This window comes from Sturnira hondurensis, unplaced genomic scaffold (assembly GCF_014824575.4).
Source record: "Sturnira hondurensis isolate 20B ecotype Veracruz unplaced genomic scaffold, ASM1482457v3 Scaffold0021555, whole genome shotgun sequence".
In the NCBI taxonomy this organism is placed as follows: domain Eukaryota; kingdom Metazoa; phylum Chordata; class Mammalia; order Chiroptera; family Phyllostomidae; genus Sturnira; species Sturnira hondurensis.
Window position 1 is genome coordinate 5,934,164 of NW_028094186.1, and position 14,814 is coordinate 5,948,977.

The window sequence follows — 14,814 nt, forward strand, 5'->3', positions numbered from 1 at the left end:
GGCTGGCGGTCACGGTTCTGCTGCAGCCACCTGCTTCTGCAACCCCAGAGCGGATGGGTGGGTCTGGGTGCGGGCAACAGCCTCCTCTCAAGTCAGCCTGGGTGCGGGAAATGCAGTCGCGCTGGGACCAGACCCCCAGTCCTCCCACCCAGCTAGCCGCCGCGCCCCGTCCCGCCCGCAGGACCCGCCCCTCACTTCCCTAATCCGCGCTCCTCCCCCCCGCGCTGCGCTCCATACTTGGCGATCGCCGCGGCCCTGCGCGCTCATTGGCGGAGAGCCGGCTGCGTGGGGGGCGGGCCTGGGCCGGCCGGGGCGGGGAAGGAAGGTGGCGGCGGCCCGGCGCTGGGGGAGGGGGGCGCTGACCCGGATGTTCACTCCTGGGCACCCGGGGAAGTGGAAGCGCCGGGCCCTGCTGCTGGGGGGAGAGCCACAGACGCCGGGACCGGGACCGCCGCCGTCGCCGCCACCATGGTAAAAGCCCGACGTCACCCTCCCCCAGCCCCTGGGACCCCCCGCCGGAGCTCTAGTTCCCCTTCTTCCGCCGACGCCCGGCCAGTAAAGGGTGGGTTCCCCTGGGTGGGGGAGGGGCGGGGTCCCGGACCTCAGGTAGACACTCTTAGTGCAGGCTCAGAAGGGGTCGCGGCCCGGGTGGGCAGAGACCCACCCTCCCTCTCTCTCCCAGTCCCCGCCCTTGGCTCAAGCTGGAGCCTCACTGTCCGCCCCGGGGTCCTGGCTAGTCTCCTCCATGGCCCAGGCTAGCCCCCCCTCCCCGACCTGTGGGTCAGGCACCCGTTCCGGTGATCCAGGCGTGCTCTCCTTTTCTATGAGCGAGACTACGTTCCTCTTCCTCGTCCCTACGGCTCAGGCTAGGCCGAGGTTTCTCCCTCCCATGGCTAGGACTAGGCCTCGGTCGCCCTTCTCCGTGGCCTCAGTTCGGACCCCCGCCCACTTCTCCACCATCCCCCTCCAGTGGCCTCAGCCTAGATTTGTTTCCTTTCCTACATGGCTTCAGCCTGAATTTTCTTTTTCCTCCCTGGTCCTAAGTCTGAACCTCCCTCTCCTCCGCCCATGTCTTCACCTGGATGTCAACCCCCCCCCCCAAAAAAAAAACCCCTCCCCTGGACTCCTCATCACCCTTAAGAAAAGCCTGCGCCGACCCCTTTCTGTCCTGGACTTTACTCGCCCTCCAGGCCTTCTTGCTCCCAGCTCTGTCCTCGACCCAAGTGGTCCACTCTACCTAGAGCGAACCTTTGCCCGTCTCTGGGAAGCGAGGGGAGCTCTCCGTCCCGGAGTGGGAGCCGGTGGTCCTTGCGGTTGTGCCTTTTCAGGTTTATGGGTTGCCGCATCTGGGAGGCCGTCAGGGAACGAGCGAGGGAAGGGTGGGCATCTGTGCCCGGAAGGTAGCGCTGCGATCTGCGGGCCCTTCTGCAGCTGGCGCCTCCGTTCCCCGCGCGCGGTGTTCGCAGAGCGTTCTGCCGGCGGCCGGGCCTGAGTGAGCGAAGGCGTGAGGGCTGCGGGGGAGCCCGCAGGACAGGGATGAACGCACAATCGCCCTTGTGAGGCCGCAGCCCTTGGGGGAGACCAGGCGGCCCCCAGGCTAGCATGCGGCCTGGACACGATGTACCCCAGCAGGCGCAGCCTCCCTTTCCCCCTGAATTGTCAGCTCGTGAGGCCTGGAACTGCTGATTATGGAGGTATCTCGGATCCGGTGAGCCAGACTCGGAGGGAGAGGCTAGCTCCACTCATGGTGTTTGTTTTGGTAATGAAAACAGGTGCTATCCGGGGGCTCAGACCTGAGATCTCACATAGGCCGGCACTGCAAGCACGCCCTCCAGTCCACTTTGGAACCTTCTGCAGAGCAGACCCAGCACCTGGGTTGGAAGGGCTAGAAGGCTTCTGTCTCACGTGGCCAAGGAACCTTTGGAGAGGGACTGACAGCTCCCCTGGCTTCTGTCTCCCACCCAGCCCTGACAGATATTTGCATGTGAACTTTGTGCCCCAAAGGGTTTAGAGGATCTTGGTTCCTTGTTTAATTAAGGAATGTTTTGAACTAGGGTGACTAATTCAGACTGTGCAAGTTTTTTCTTGATGCCTTCCTGTATGTTAATCAGAAACGTGGCCGATGCCATTTTTCATGCTGTTGACTTTTCATTGGCTGAGAACTGGCTGCAGGGGGGCGGGGGGCTCAGCCCTAGGCCTGGGTGGGGAAAGACACTTCGGAACAGATTTGGGTGAGGACTTAAAAGTGTGGAGTGAGGTTTTGTAAATGTGTTATTAGGGCAAAAGCAGGAGAGAGTGGACGGGGTTGCCAGGTGCTGGTGATGGAGGCAGGTATCTGGGGGTAGGGGTGTGTGTCTTGCCTTGGCCCTGAGTACCTGATTCTCTAAACTTGATGGGAAAAAGGCCCCTAAATGGTCCAGGAGGCTTCTCAGGAGGCCTGTCTGGGTCTTATTTGGACAGTCTGAAAGGAGTCTGGAAGGGGTGCAGGAAAAGGGCTACCAGTACCTGAGGGGCTGTGAGCTTCACCTGTAGGAGCTCATTTAATCCACACAGAGCCCTTTGAGGAAATGCCATCCCCATTTTACAGTTGAAGAAGCTAGACTCGGGGGATTGAATAACTTAATCAAGGTATTGCTCAGTCAGTGGAAGTATGCCTGGCAGGCTCTGAACTTTCTCCTTCCCATTGTCTCAGGCTGCTTAAGTGTGGGATGATGTAAAGAACACTATTTAGATAACGTAATAACCAGGTGAAGGCAAGGGAGGAGTGATCTTTACTGTTCTCCACTCTACCAACTGAGGTATCGCGGGAAGCACTGGAACATTTATTGACTATGGATTGTGTACTGGGTTCTTTGCGCAGGAGACTTTTAATAGTGAAGTAGTGGTCATGGTGATGTGATCATATTTAGCCTGGACCAGAATGGGAGCTCTCTGAGCATAGGGATTTTTGTTTTGTTTGTTTTTCCCATGGCTGTATCCGTGGGGCCTAGAAGAGCACCTAGCACTTGGAGGAAATGGCTTAGAGTGCTCTCTTTTGGGGTGTGTCTGTGTCCATGAACTTAGCCTCCTGGAGTTCATACTCATTCTCTAAGTAACTTATTCTTTGTGTCCACTAGGTTGATAAGTAATGTCTGCTTATTGTCATTTATCCCCTACCTGGATACTCTGGGTACCAAACTGTGTGGGGTAAGGCTGGAGTGGTGGTGTGGGGTTGCAGCATAGGCACGTGAGTTGAGAGCTCTGTGGTTTTTATTTTCAGCAGGTTTGATGGTAGAGAGAGCAGCTAGATCTCGGTTATCTGTGGAGGGAAAGAGCAGTTGGAGAATCTAAAATGCACTGGACTTAGGAGTAAATTCCATGATTTTTGTTGGCATCAGTTAAGAATGCATAGGCAAATAGAATTTATATGAATTCCTTCAGCAGGTAATAGTCTCACCACTGTCTGTAAGTGCTTTACAGTTTAAAGCATTTTTTCCTTACATAGCTCTGGGTTCTCATTTAAGAATTACTATTCCAGCTGGGCACTATGATTCTGCTGGGGTATGTGGGGGGCTGTCACAGGGGAGGGATGGGTGAGGGGCCCTCGTGAGTTGGCTGTCCAGTGAACACGGTTTTGCCTGGCAGGTGCTGAGCGGTGATGCCTGTCGCACTGTTACAAGGTGAAACAATATAGTTGGCACTAATGTGTGTTGGCTCGTTTCCTGGTGTGGGGGAGGGACATGGCTCAGCTCAGACCCCTCGTGTGTATATGGCCTTACTCATTTAAATCCGTCCGGCCTCTCTTTCTGGTGGAATGCTTGAAGGAGCAGACAATGGTTGATAGGATTGGTAGCTTGAGATTAGGGAGACGATAAATCATATATTTGTAAGATAATCCTGTTTATAACTTGGAAGTCCTGTGTTTCTTTTATATTCTGTGGGGAAGAGCACAGATGACTGACAGCACAGAAATGGCCAGGGAGGTACATCGACCATTGAGACTCCCGTTTCTCAGGTGAGGAGTGTTTGCTGGTAGGCAAGTGCAGGTTAGGCAAATGCAAAAGTGTGTTGGGAGGTACCTGAAGTTACAGGATAACATTACTTCACTCACTGTATAGTTGTTAAGTGCCTTTGATGAGCACAGCAGGCAAGGGGCTGAGCCCTCACGGCTTACACTGTCAGGGGTGGGGAGGGGCCTGGTTACTATGCCTAACCTTTAGGGAGGGTGAGTCTTGTTTAATGTAAGTGCAAGCACATTTGCATGAGGTATGGCAGGAGGCTTAAGAGAAAGTTGGGGCTTGTGTCAGGTGTCACTCCCAGGCCTGCTGGAGAGTGCCTGCTCTTGTCTCTGCCATCACCGTGGAAGTGATCCCTGCACGTCGCCTCTTCCTCTGTGGACCAGGAGCTCTCCCATCCACGAACATGACTTTGTGCCCTGGAGGTCCGGCCCTTCTAATCTGGGTAGCTACCATTGACTGAGGGTCTGTTGTGATCCAGAAACAGGACTTAGGTTTTACCTTGCCTTCTGTTTTGCTTACAAGGAACCTGAAGCTTGAGCGACCAGTGTGAGTGGCAGGCCTTGGATTCAGCTCTGGGCCCACCCAACACTTGTCTGGACACTCACTCTGGTTTTCAGAAATGGTGAGCAGTGCGGCCTAGGCACAGGATTCTGTCCTGTTTCTGCTTGCAGCAGATCTCCCCGGGCAGGGTGGGGTGCGGAAGCCCAAAGGATGCAATTGCAGGATCACCTGTATGAGGGCAGCCAGAGCAATGCCATTTCCAAACCCAAGCCTTCACTGCTTAATGTTGCAGTGTAAGGGGGTGGAGACTGAACTAGGGGCTTTGGTCTAGTGATTCCTCCTGCAACAGCCCAGGAGGGTTCAGTCTTCAGAGGGCGCAGCATAATTTAGGGTGTTAGGATTTAGGAGCCAGACTGACTTCTTGGGATGATAACAGTAACTCCAGACAAGGCTTTTGTGGGAAGTAAATGAGATAATAATGCATGTCAAGTGCTTCAAACAACATCTGGCACATAGTTCTCTGAGTAGTGATATTACCATCATCACCATTTTCCAGGTGAGGTTCAAGGGGTATGTGGATAGTTCCTCTATAGCGACTATGTGAAGGACCTGGGTTTTTGACTCCAGAGTGGTAGCGAGTGGTAGCTGTGATTGTTATTTGCCCTACTCGGCTTTCCATACAGTGAGGATCACAAATAGGTGCCTAACCCTATCCTCTAATCCAGAAGAGGAGGCAAGGTGCGACCGAAGGGTCCATTGGAGCAGGAGGGAAGGGCCCTGTCTGCCATTCCTGCAGGCTCAGCTTGCATTTTATCCCCTCCAGGAAGCCCTGCAGACCACTGCAGCCCACCTCAGGGCCAAGCCTGGGCGACCTTGCCCGGGCAGAGAGGATGCGGCGAGGTGTGGTCAGGTGGAGGCCATTCTAGGCAGGGGCCTGGAAGAAAAGCACAGGTCAGGGGTGTGGACAGCCTTGTGAGTCTGGGGACCAGCCACAGGGAGGTCGGGGGGGAGACAGAGTGAGTGTGGGCACCTCAGTCTGGGGTGTGCGTTGCAGAGCGCCTGAGTTGCTAAGCTAAGGACTTGGCATTTCATCTGAGACAGTGTGGAGTCAGTTAAATTTTTGACAGGGCAGGTAGAAATTTGAGGAGGCAGGCAGAGCAGCAGCATTTTAGGGAGAGTCATCTGGACGGGGTGTGCAGGAGGTCCGAGAAGATTTACAGGCCCCAGCTGTGACGCTGTGACAGTCCCAGCACAGTGTCCCTCCCAGCCATGGTGCGGCTGCAGGCCTGGAAAGGAAGGACTGATTGAGGAAGATAGGATGGCACAGTGAGATGTGTGATTTACCCCCTCTGGGGCTGAGGGAGATGCTTTTGTCCCCAGGGCTCCCAGTCGAAGGCATACCGATAGGATAGGATGGTTTATCATTGACCCAACAACTATTTCTGGTAGTTTAAATCCTAGATGGTGGTGTCTGCAGAGCCTTGGTATCCTGTGAACAACTGACTGGGGATTTCAGTCCGGGTAGCACAGGGACCCCCCCCCCCCGCCCCGGCATCCTTACAGTCTGTGTCTGCTGTGGCACCAGCTTCTGCTTGTTTGCAGGCATTGGGCTGTGAGCACATAGGCCCTAGCCACCCAGTCTGCTGAGGGGACAGAGCCCAGAGCTGCAGGGCGGAGGTGCAACCTGGTGGCTGTAATACTGACAGGAGCTCTTCTTTTTTAAAAGAGTTTTCTTTTGTTTTAAGATTTTTAAAAACTTAAACCTCCAGTTGGGGACCTGGCCCACGCCCCAGGCATGTGCCCCGACCGGAAATCAAATCAGGCACCTTTCAGTTTTCGGGATGATGCCCCACCCACTGAGCCACACTGGCAGGGACGAGTGACAAGAGCTTTTTTAAACTGACCCCTTTTGAATACCCAAAGCCACCCTGTGAGGCAGGTTCTCACGTCACCCTCATCACACAGGCGAGGCCACCGAGTCCTTGCTGGGAGCTTGTGTTCTGCACACCAGGCACTTCTTCCTCTATGTCCTTTCTCTTAGGTCGCTCATTTCACTCTTGGTCGTGCTCTGAGCAGGCAGACAGGCCTGTTGGGCATGAGGCCTGAAGTTAAATGGAGGAGGAGGGTGGAAGCGGGTAAATGGGAGATTCTGAGTGACTTGGGTGTGAGTACAGGAACAGGGTGGTGGAAGTCCAGCAGGCTTGGGGGCCTGCTCGCCTTTCCCTTTCCCTGCCCCTCCTGTTCCCGCGTCTTTGGAAACCTGCAAAAGGAGCGCTCACCTACACCTTTCTGTTGTGAACACTCTTCCGTAACTGTCCAGCCCCGTAGCCCAAGGCAGCAGCCTTGGTGGTTACCATCCACTTGCCCTGTAGGAGTGGTTGTGAGGATTGAGTTTAGGTGTGGAAAGTGTAAACCGTGCCTGGCAGTCTGCAAGCACAGCAGGAGTGTGGGTCATTACATGGTTATTTTATTAATACAGATGGTTGATAGATGGTGTCTCATCTAACCTCCCAGCCAACCTGGAAGGCAAGTGGTGGCCCCTTGTTCTGCCGAGACCTCCCGAGGAGGTGGAGTCCCCTGCCCGAGGCTGGCAGTCTTCAGGGCTTCCAGCACAGTGTTTTTTGGCTGAAAAGTTCTTACGACACTGCAGATGACAAGCAGTCATTATGACTGGCCCAGGACCTAAACTTACACAGTTTCTACTGCTCTGTGAAGCTTCCTCTTTTAGCACTTAAATCGACCCTTCTGAATTAGGGTCTGATCTGAAACCTTGTTATTTAGCATTACTTGGACTTAGTGTCTCAGAGGTTTCCATAAGAAGACTTAAGACAGAGGACTCAGTACATTTACCAAATGAAATATCTTTAATTCAAAATATTAAAATATAAAAAGATGCTTTTGCACACACTTTCTTCTGGGGTCTGTGAATCATGAGCAGCTTCCTCTTGGAGGCGAGCATCTTGTGATTCTGAACGCCCTCTTCTTCATCACAGCTGCGATTGGTAGACCAGAGTTCGGGTCTGCATTGCCCACATCTGACGTTACCACTCAAGGCTTTTCCATCATGAGGCTTGGCTGTGATGGGGTGTATCTGGCTTTGCAAGGACAGGCTGTTGGCATGTGATTTTGTGCTGGGAAACTGAGAGGAGGCGCTTTTACCCACTGCACACTCCTGGTGAGATCTAATTTTAGGACCCGTGGCCTCTGAAGGAGCTACTCGTGAATGTTTCCCTGTCTCATCTCTGGCTTGGTTTTTATCACTCTGCTTCTCTTCTAAGCATGGCTTGCTGGTGACCTCCTGGTCACTGCGTGGTCCCTGGGGCTGTGGACCCATCACCAGGGATCACAGACTCTGACACAGCTCGGCCACTTAGGCGCTTTTAACTGTGGAGGGTTTCCGAGGTGCGCTGTCCTTCCTTCCGGTGTCTTCCTCCAGGCAGCTCCCTTCCTGGAGTTTCTCAGCCATGGTGGGTGTGGTCCCCGGGTAGTCCTGAGCTCCGATGCCTGTGTGGACCCAACTCTAGAGGTGCTCTGAGATGGCACCGTCCCTTAAGTTACTAAGTAGTCCCTGCAGAGTTAGTCCAGCGGAGCCCCCTGCCGGTGTCTCTGCTGACCCTCTCAGTTCTGTCTCTGACCCTCCCAACTCCGCGCCTCTGAAGCTGTTCCCTCCTTGTACAGTTTGGGAAACCAAGGCCTAGAAAGGTTTAGTCAGTTGTGTGAGGGCCCCCAGCTAGTTAGGGATCCAGGCCCATCCCACTCAAATGCTCATGCGTATTCCCTCGGCTGTCCTGCCAAGTGAGGATGGCCTCACTAGAGTGCTTAGTTTATGGATGAGGAGACTGAGGTCGAGCGAGGTCACCTGTAGGTCCGGCCACAGTGGCCAAAGTCTGGGCTTGGGTCTGGAGATGAAAGGTTTTTTCTGGTTCAGGGTGTTAAAATGAAAGCAGCTGGAACTTTCCGAGCTGTGGTCTCTTACTAGAGAGAAACCTGCTAAATCTTCAAGTGTTAGGTACGTCTCCATCTGCCATCGTAGGGCGTGCCTTGGCTTTCTGGGCAGCACGGTGGCTCTTTGTGCACCTCCTTGTCGTCGTGACAGCCCCTCGTTGGTGGCTGTTGGTTGTTGAGTGACTGTGTGAAGGAATGTGTGTATGAGTGGGTGGGTGTCTAGTAGGTCCTCAGTGAAAGCCGTTCAGCCTCAAACTGACTGACGCCAGGGTGAGGCAGTTCTGGGGGAGACCATCTTGTAGTGTTCAGATCTCCCTTCGGACTCGAGCCCTCAGCCGCATGTGGCTTCTCGTGAAGTCACTGTGTGCTCCTGGTCAGTCAGTGTCACTTCAGGTGGGAAGGACAAGAATAGACGGAGCAGAGCCGTGTCTGCCTCCAAGGTGGGATCAGCACATTGTTCTGTTCCGGCAACGAAGGCTGCCTGGAGGTGCGGCAGCAGCGGGATCAGAGCTTGGTGGGAACGGCGATCGTAATAGCACCAGCATTCACTGGCGGCTCCGTGCGTGGTGGGAGCTGGCCACTTGGCCCAGAGGCACACAACTGGCCATCCTGGGAGCCTCTGAAAGGTCCTAGGCAGTTTGGATTCCAGAGTCGGGGGGCACTGAAGGGGCAGGTTCTGAAGCTGGACTGCCTGGGTTCAGGTCCAAGCCTGCAGACGCAGGCAGCTTCCTTCACTCTCTGCCTCAGTTTCCTGTCACAGTGAAGTGCTGAAAATAAAAGTGTCTCTAATGGATTTCATGAGGATTAAATGAGTTAAGACATGTGAATCCAGACACATGGTAATGTTAACTGTTACTGTTAACATTAGCAGTGACACTGTGTTATTATCAGTGACACAGACTCTTAGCATGTTATTAGGGCTGAACGAGACTTCAGATGTGGAAACTCCGTTCGCTTTGTGTTGGAGTCAGTTTGGACCTTGGGTGGGTACTTTGTCTCGCAGGGGCGGAGTTGCTTTTTCCCTGTAGCTCAGTGGGAAGCCTTGCTGCCTAGGGGCCTTGCAGAGCATATACCTGCCTCTGTACAAGTTGTTCGAAATGGCGCTTCCCCCCCGGTTTTAATAAAAGTCACTCTTCTGGAAAATGGCTTACTTTATTTCTTTCTCTTGGCATGAGTGGCCAGCCCTGGGGTGCCAGTTACATTTGGTGCCCAGGGCCTCTGAGGGGAGTGGGGCCCTTTATCTCAACCCTCACCCCCATCCCCCAGGTTCTATACCTATTTTCTGAAGGTGGCAGGTTGTCATAGGCCCCTCTTTGTGAACTGCCAGAGACCTGCAGGATTTTGCTGCCTCAGGGGTTTAATGTTTTATTTTAAGGGCATGTGTTTGAGTTCAGGGCATGTAGAGTGTTGAGGTTTAGGAGTATGAGAAGGAGGCAAGATAAAGGAAATGGTAAAAACAGCAACAATTGTTGGAAGGCGGCCTGTGGGATATAAGGGAAGGAGACTCTAGGTCTGAATCAAACTGTGAGCTTGAACTAGTTGCAACATTACAGCATCTCGCTCTGAGCCTCAACTTCCTGATTAGTAAAACGGAGATCACATTCTCCTCTTCACAGGGTAGGTTAGAGGATTAAATAAGAATAATGTACATAAAGTACTATAACTCAGGCCTCATATGTGGGCAGTTAATACAGGCTCATTATTATCTACAGGAATTTCATTATTGTCATGCAAATGAGCACCATTCCACAGGGAAGAAAATTGGATTGAATCTAAGAATATCCTTGTAGTGAGGGATATCATAAATATAAAAAGTATATTTTTATAAATATAAAAAGTACAACGATCACACTAAGGAGAGGCCCCGGCTTTCTGGCTTCTAGAGGGGCTGCTCTTGGGCCACTCTGCACATTTGCTTAGAGGATTTGTCATGTAAGGGGACTTGCACTGGGCCAACCTGTCTGGTCATGCCACCGTTTTGCAGACATGGAAATGGAGGCCTGAGTCTTGTACAAATGCAGGATCACACAACTAGTCAGGGGCAGAGATGGCCTTTGAACTGATCCTTCTGATTCCACAATCTAGCCCTTCACACACACTAGAGGCTGGCCCAAGGGTGTTGTGTTATGTGCAGGAGAACGTGCTTTATGTTGATGGTTGTAACAAATGTTGTTCAGCGTTTTTTTAAAACCTTTGCAGGTCAAAATAGACTGTTTGTTAAGGGGCTGCCCCTAGTTTTGCTTTGATGACTTGGAGCCACGTTAAAATGCGCCAGGAATGAGCTTGCAGCTTCTCCCGTTTTCTCCACTTAGTAACTTCTGACCCATAGTCAGGGCTTGGAATTAGTTTGGGGGCCCTGAGTACTGTGGAGTCGATTTTCCTCTCTGCCCTGCTTCCTCTTCTCTGTGCACATCCAGGTGGATTCTGAAACAGCGAGCAGAGTATGGGGATGATAGTTGCCAGTGACCATACCAGCGGTCGATCTCAGGACCAGCTTACTCCAGGGCCCGCTGTGTCATGTTTGCAGCTGGGGCCAGGAAGGAGCAGAGGCCATAATTAGCTGCTTACATAGATAGTCAGCGGGAAAACTAGTTAGTCCAACCCCAGGAGGTAGAGCCACACCCAGAGGTTTTTGACCTCAGAGAGCTTAGAGCGCTAGGCTGTGGATATCAGCACCTGCTCACAGATGGGCAGGATCTACATGCTCTCAGGTCTTGGCAGCCTGTGTTCCTTTTCATCGTATTTGGCAATAGGTGGATTCCTGGGAAATGGGTCTAGTCTTCACATTTGCTTAACCACCTTGACTTCTTCATTCCTTCCTTTAAACAACTTGTTAAATAAACACCTCCAGAGATGTTTATCTGATAGCTAGAATTCCCTTGTTCTCTGCTTCTGGTAAAACTGGCTGTGTAGAGTTTTTTTGCTCCCTATGTTGATGGGCGGAGCTTGCTGAGCTTGCTGAATTCCAGGTGGAGAGTGCACAGAAGCATCGTGGGAATTTTCCCCAGGATCCTGCTTTTACTTTGATTGCATGGGATCTGTTTGTACATATTGACTGTTGAGGAAGTCTTAAGATAACAGACAAGAACTGGTTGCCATGGTCCCTAAGGAAGGGCCCTCCCATCATGTGACTAGTTGGCAGAACATGACATGGAAGTAGCATTGGACCTTTTCTGCGATGCTCTCTGAGTACTTTGTGAAGCTTGACTGTTCATTTGACACCCTCGTAAGGCATTGGATTAGTGAATAAAATTCTATGAGTTGAATTCCGTGACATGCAGGATTCTCTAAGGAAAGGAAATATTTCTAAGCCTCAGGTGCTGGTCTCTGCTGGAATGAGTACAGCCAGATTCCAAACCACCTGAAGCATTCAGTAGGCCCTCAGAGTTAATAAGGAGAGGAAGGAAGCCGCATCCAGTTCTACAGACTTTGGTTGGCCCTTCACGTGCATCGCCCTACAGTAGTCTCTGCTGTGCGCGGGGCACATGTTCCAGGGCCTCGGGTGGACGTAGGAAACCGGGGATGGTACTGAACTCTGTTCGTGCTGTGTCTTTTCTATACTTACAGGTGGTGCAAAAGTAGGTTTGCAATTGTGTGTACATGAAACAGAGCGTATTTTTGTGTTACTATTTATTAATTATTATTTTCCATAGGAACAACTGTAAACCAACTTTTGCCTCACTCTTTTCACTTGAAGGAAGTACTTACGGCTTCTGTTACATCCGAATTGCCAGCATCGCTACTCTTGTGCTTTGGTGGGCGGCGGCATTATTAGGCACAATGAGGGTTACGGGGACACCAGCGCTGCGATAGCTGACTGTCAGTCCGGTAACCGAGCTGGCTGCTAAGTGACCGATGGTCGAGTGGCACATGCAGTGTGGACATGCTGGACAAGAGGGCGATCCCTGTCCAGGCAGATGGAGTGGACGTCGGGGATTTCATCACACTGAACAGAACAGCATGCCATTTAAAGCTATGAATTGTTTATTTCTGGAATTTTCCATTCAATATTTTTGGATCATGGTTGACTGCAAGTAACTGAAACCATGGAAAGTGAACTTGTGGATAAGGGGGACTGCTGTATTTAGTTCTCAGAATTCTCTTAGCATGGGAGCTTGTGAATTTAGGATGGTGTGACTTTATGTAAATTATAAATTATATAAATTTAGAGACATATAAATTACTAATAAGTCGCAGAGCCACCTGCTCCGGCTTTAAACCTTATGCTTTTGACCTCTGTCGTGTTGTGGAGTTTTACTGCTCAGACAGGGCCTGTGAAGTCTGGAGTCCACACTCTGAAATAGGCCAGTGTCTTGTCTGCCATATAAACTCAGGCCCATTTGAAAACTCCACTTCAAATGTGCTTCTCCAGTGGTGCATGAAATGACCACACTTTCCCACACGATGTTGTGAAAGAGCTTCCTGGCAGTGGGATCCACCGATCCAGAAAGCCAGTGCTCTGAGTACGGATAGGTCTGGGTTCTACCCCAGGTCCCTTTGATCTACAGCTCCTGTTTTGTTATAATGCCCCTGGGAGAGGTGAATTGCAGTAGCAAATACCCGTCGAGAAAGTGGATGTTCACCAGTAAGTTGAAAATGGTGGTACATCAGTGCAACAGGATGTGTTGTAGCCCTTAAAGTGTGAACTGTGAAGGCTGTGTAGCGATGTGGAAGAGGTTTGTTGAGCAAAGCACAGTCCTCATAGCTCTGTAAAATGCCCACATTAGAATACCTCATGGGATTGTGAGCCCTTTACTACCCGTTAGTTGCAGTGGATGGATGTGTGTGTGTGTGTGTTTCCGTTCCCCTCCTCCTCTTGAGATACTTTCTTAAGATCTGGTGAAGGGGACTTATTTCCCTCTACCCATTCTACCCAGTCACTTTGCTCTCACTGTTTTAGTAGCCATGGCCTTGCTGGCTCGTCTCCAGGTTCCTCTCGTCTGACCTTGTCTTCCCTGCCTAGCAAGTTTCATTTCCTCAATCCAGCTCCCTGCTCTAGCCAGCAGTGGGGAGCTCCTTGCTTGCCTGCACAAGTGTCCTGTGCTTGAGTTAATTAGTCTTTGTGGGTTTGCCACATCCATCTCCATATCAGACCATTAATTAACTTTTCTGTATGTTGCCTAGTTTTTTTAAAGTAAATTATTTAGGAAGGAAACTTGGTTATTACCATAAATACAAACCAGTATCAGTTGCCGTAAATGCCACGCACATGTTGAAATAAACATTTATGCCCTGGCTGGTGTGGCTCAGTGGATTGAGCATCAGCCTTCGAACTGAAAGGTCACTGGTTTGATTCCCAGTCAGGGCACATGCCTGGGTTGTGGGCCAGGTCCCCAGTTGGGGGTGTGTGAGAGGCAGTTGGTCGATGTTTCTCTCCCTCTTTTCTTCCCTCCCTTCTCCTTTCTCTAAAAATAAATAAGTAGCCCTGGCTGGCGTAGCTCAGTGGATTGAGCGCGGGCCTGCGAACCAAACAACTGCAGTTCGATTTCCAGTCAGGGCACATGCCTGGGTTGCAGGCCAGTTCCCAGCAGGGGACTCACGAGAGGCAACCATACATTGAGACTTCTCTCCTTCCCTTCCCCTCTAAAGATAAATAAATAAATAACTCTTTAAAAAATATAAATAAATAAGTAATGTATTTTTAAAAATGAAATAAACAGTTATAACTATTGATATGAAAGGTGCTCATCTGTGGACCACTAGGTCTGGCTTGACCCTGTCTCTGGGCCTCAGTTTGCAGCGTCTCCCTTTGTGCCTTCCTCCTTTCTTTCTTTGTCTGCCTCACTTACCTTCCAGGACCTGACTCTTTCCCTTCTTCACCAAGCCTTCTCTGACTGCCACATTGGTCTGCCCTCCCATCCATCCAGCCATCCAAAGAAACAAACATTTAACGATAGTATGCACTCTACTTTGGCTAGGTAGGCATAAAGGTACTTTCTTACAAGGAGACTGTTCAGATCAAGACAGTTACAAAAACCTGAGGAATGGGAGGGAATTGCTGTAAGGGCGTGTGTGCAGGTGCATTGAAAAGGTGTCTGGCTGGGAGGCCTCAAGGCTAGGTCCCAGGGGAGCGGTGTTTTGTTGGTGCCAGGGTGCGAGGACTCATTTGTCAGGAGCACTGGGGGTGGGGTTGGGGGTGTACACGACTGGCCGGCAGAGAGAACAGTGTGTGTCAGAAGGCAGGGGTGCGGGAGAGCATGGCGTATTTAAGGGAACTGACAAAAATTTTGTGGAGACAAAAAGGTGGGAGAGCTTGACGAGGCTAGGCAGGAAGGCAGGGGCCACCTTATAAAGGAGGTCCTGTGTTGCAAAGGGGGCTCTGATTTTCCCCATGACCACTTAAGTGCTGTCTGTACCCTGACTCGACCTC

General features: G+C 51.5%; 1 protein-coding gene across 1 annotated transcript in view; it reads left to right on the forward strand.

The window, feature by feature from the left end:
* The first annotated feature begins 364 nt into the window (after nt 1-364).
* CAPZB (capping actin protein of muscle Z-line subunit beta) overlaps nt 365-14,814 on the forward strand; it is a 126,286-nt gene continuing 111,836 nt past the window's right edge. The window contains exon 1 of the mRNA XM_037032984.1: nt 365-471. Within this exon, the coding sequence (XP_036888879.1) occupies nt 469-471 (3 nt within the window). The 5' untranslated portion in view covers nt 365-468. The remainder of the gene's footprint in view (nt 472-14,814) is intronic.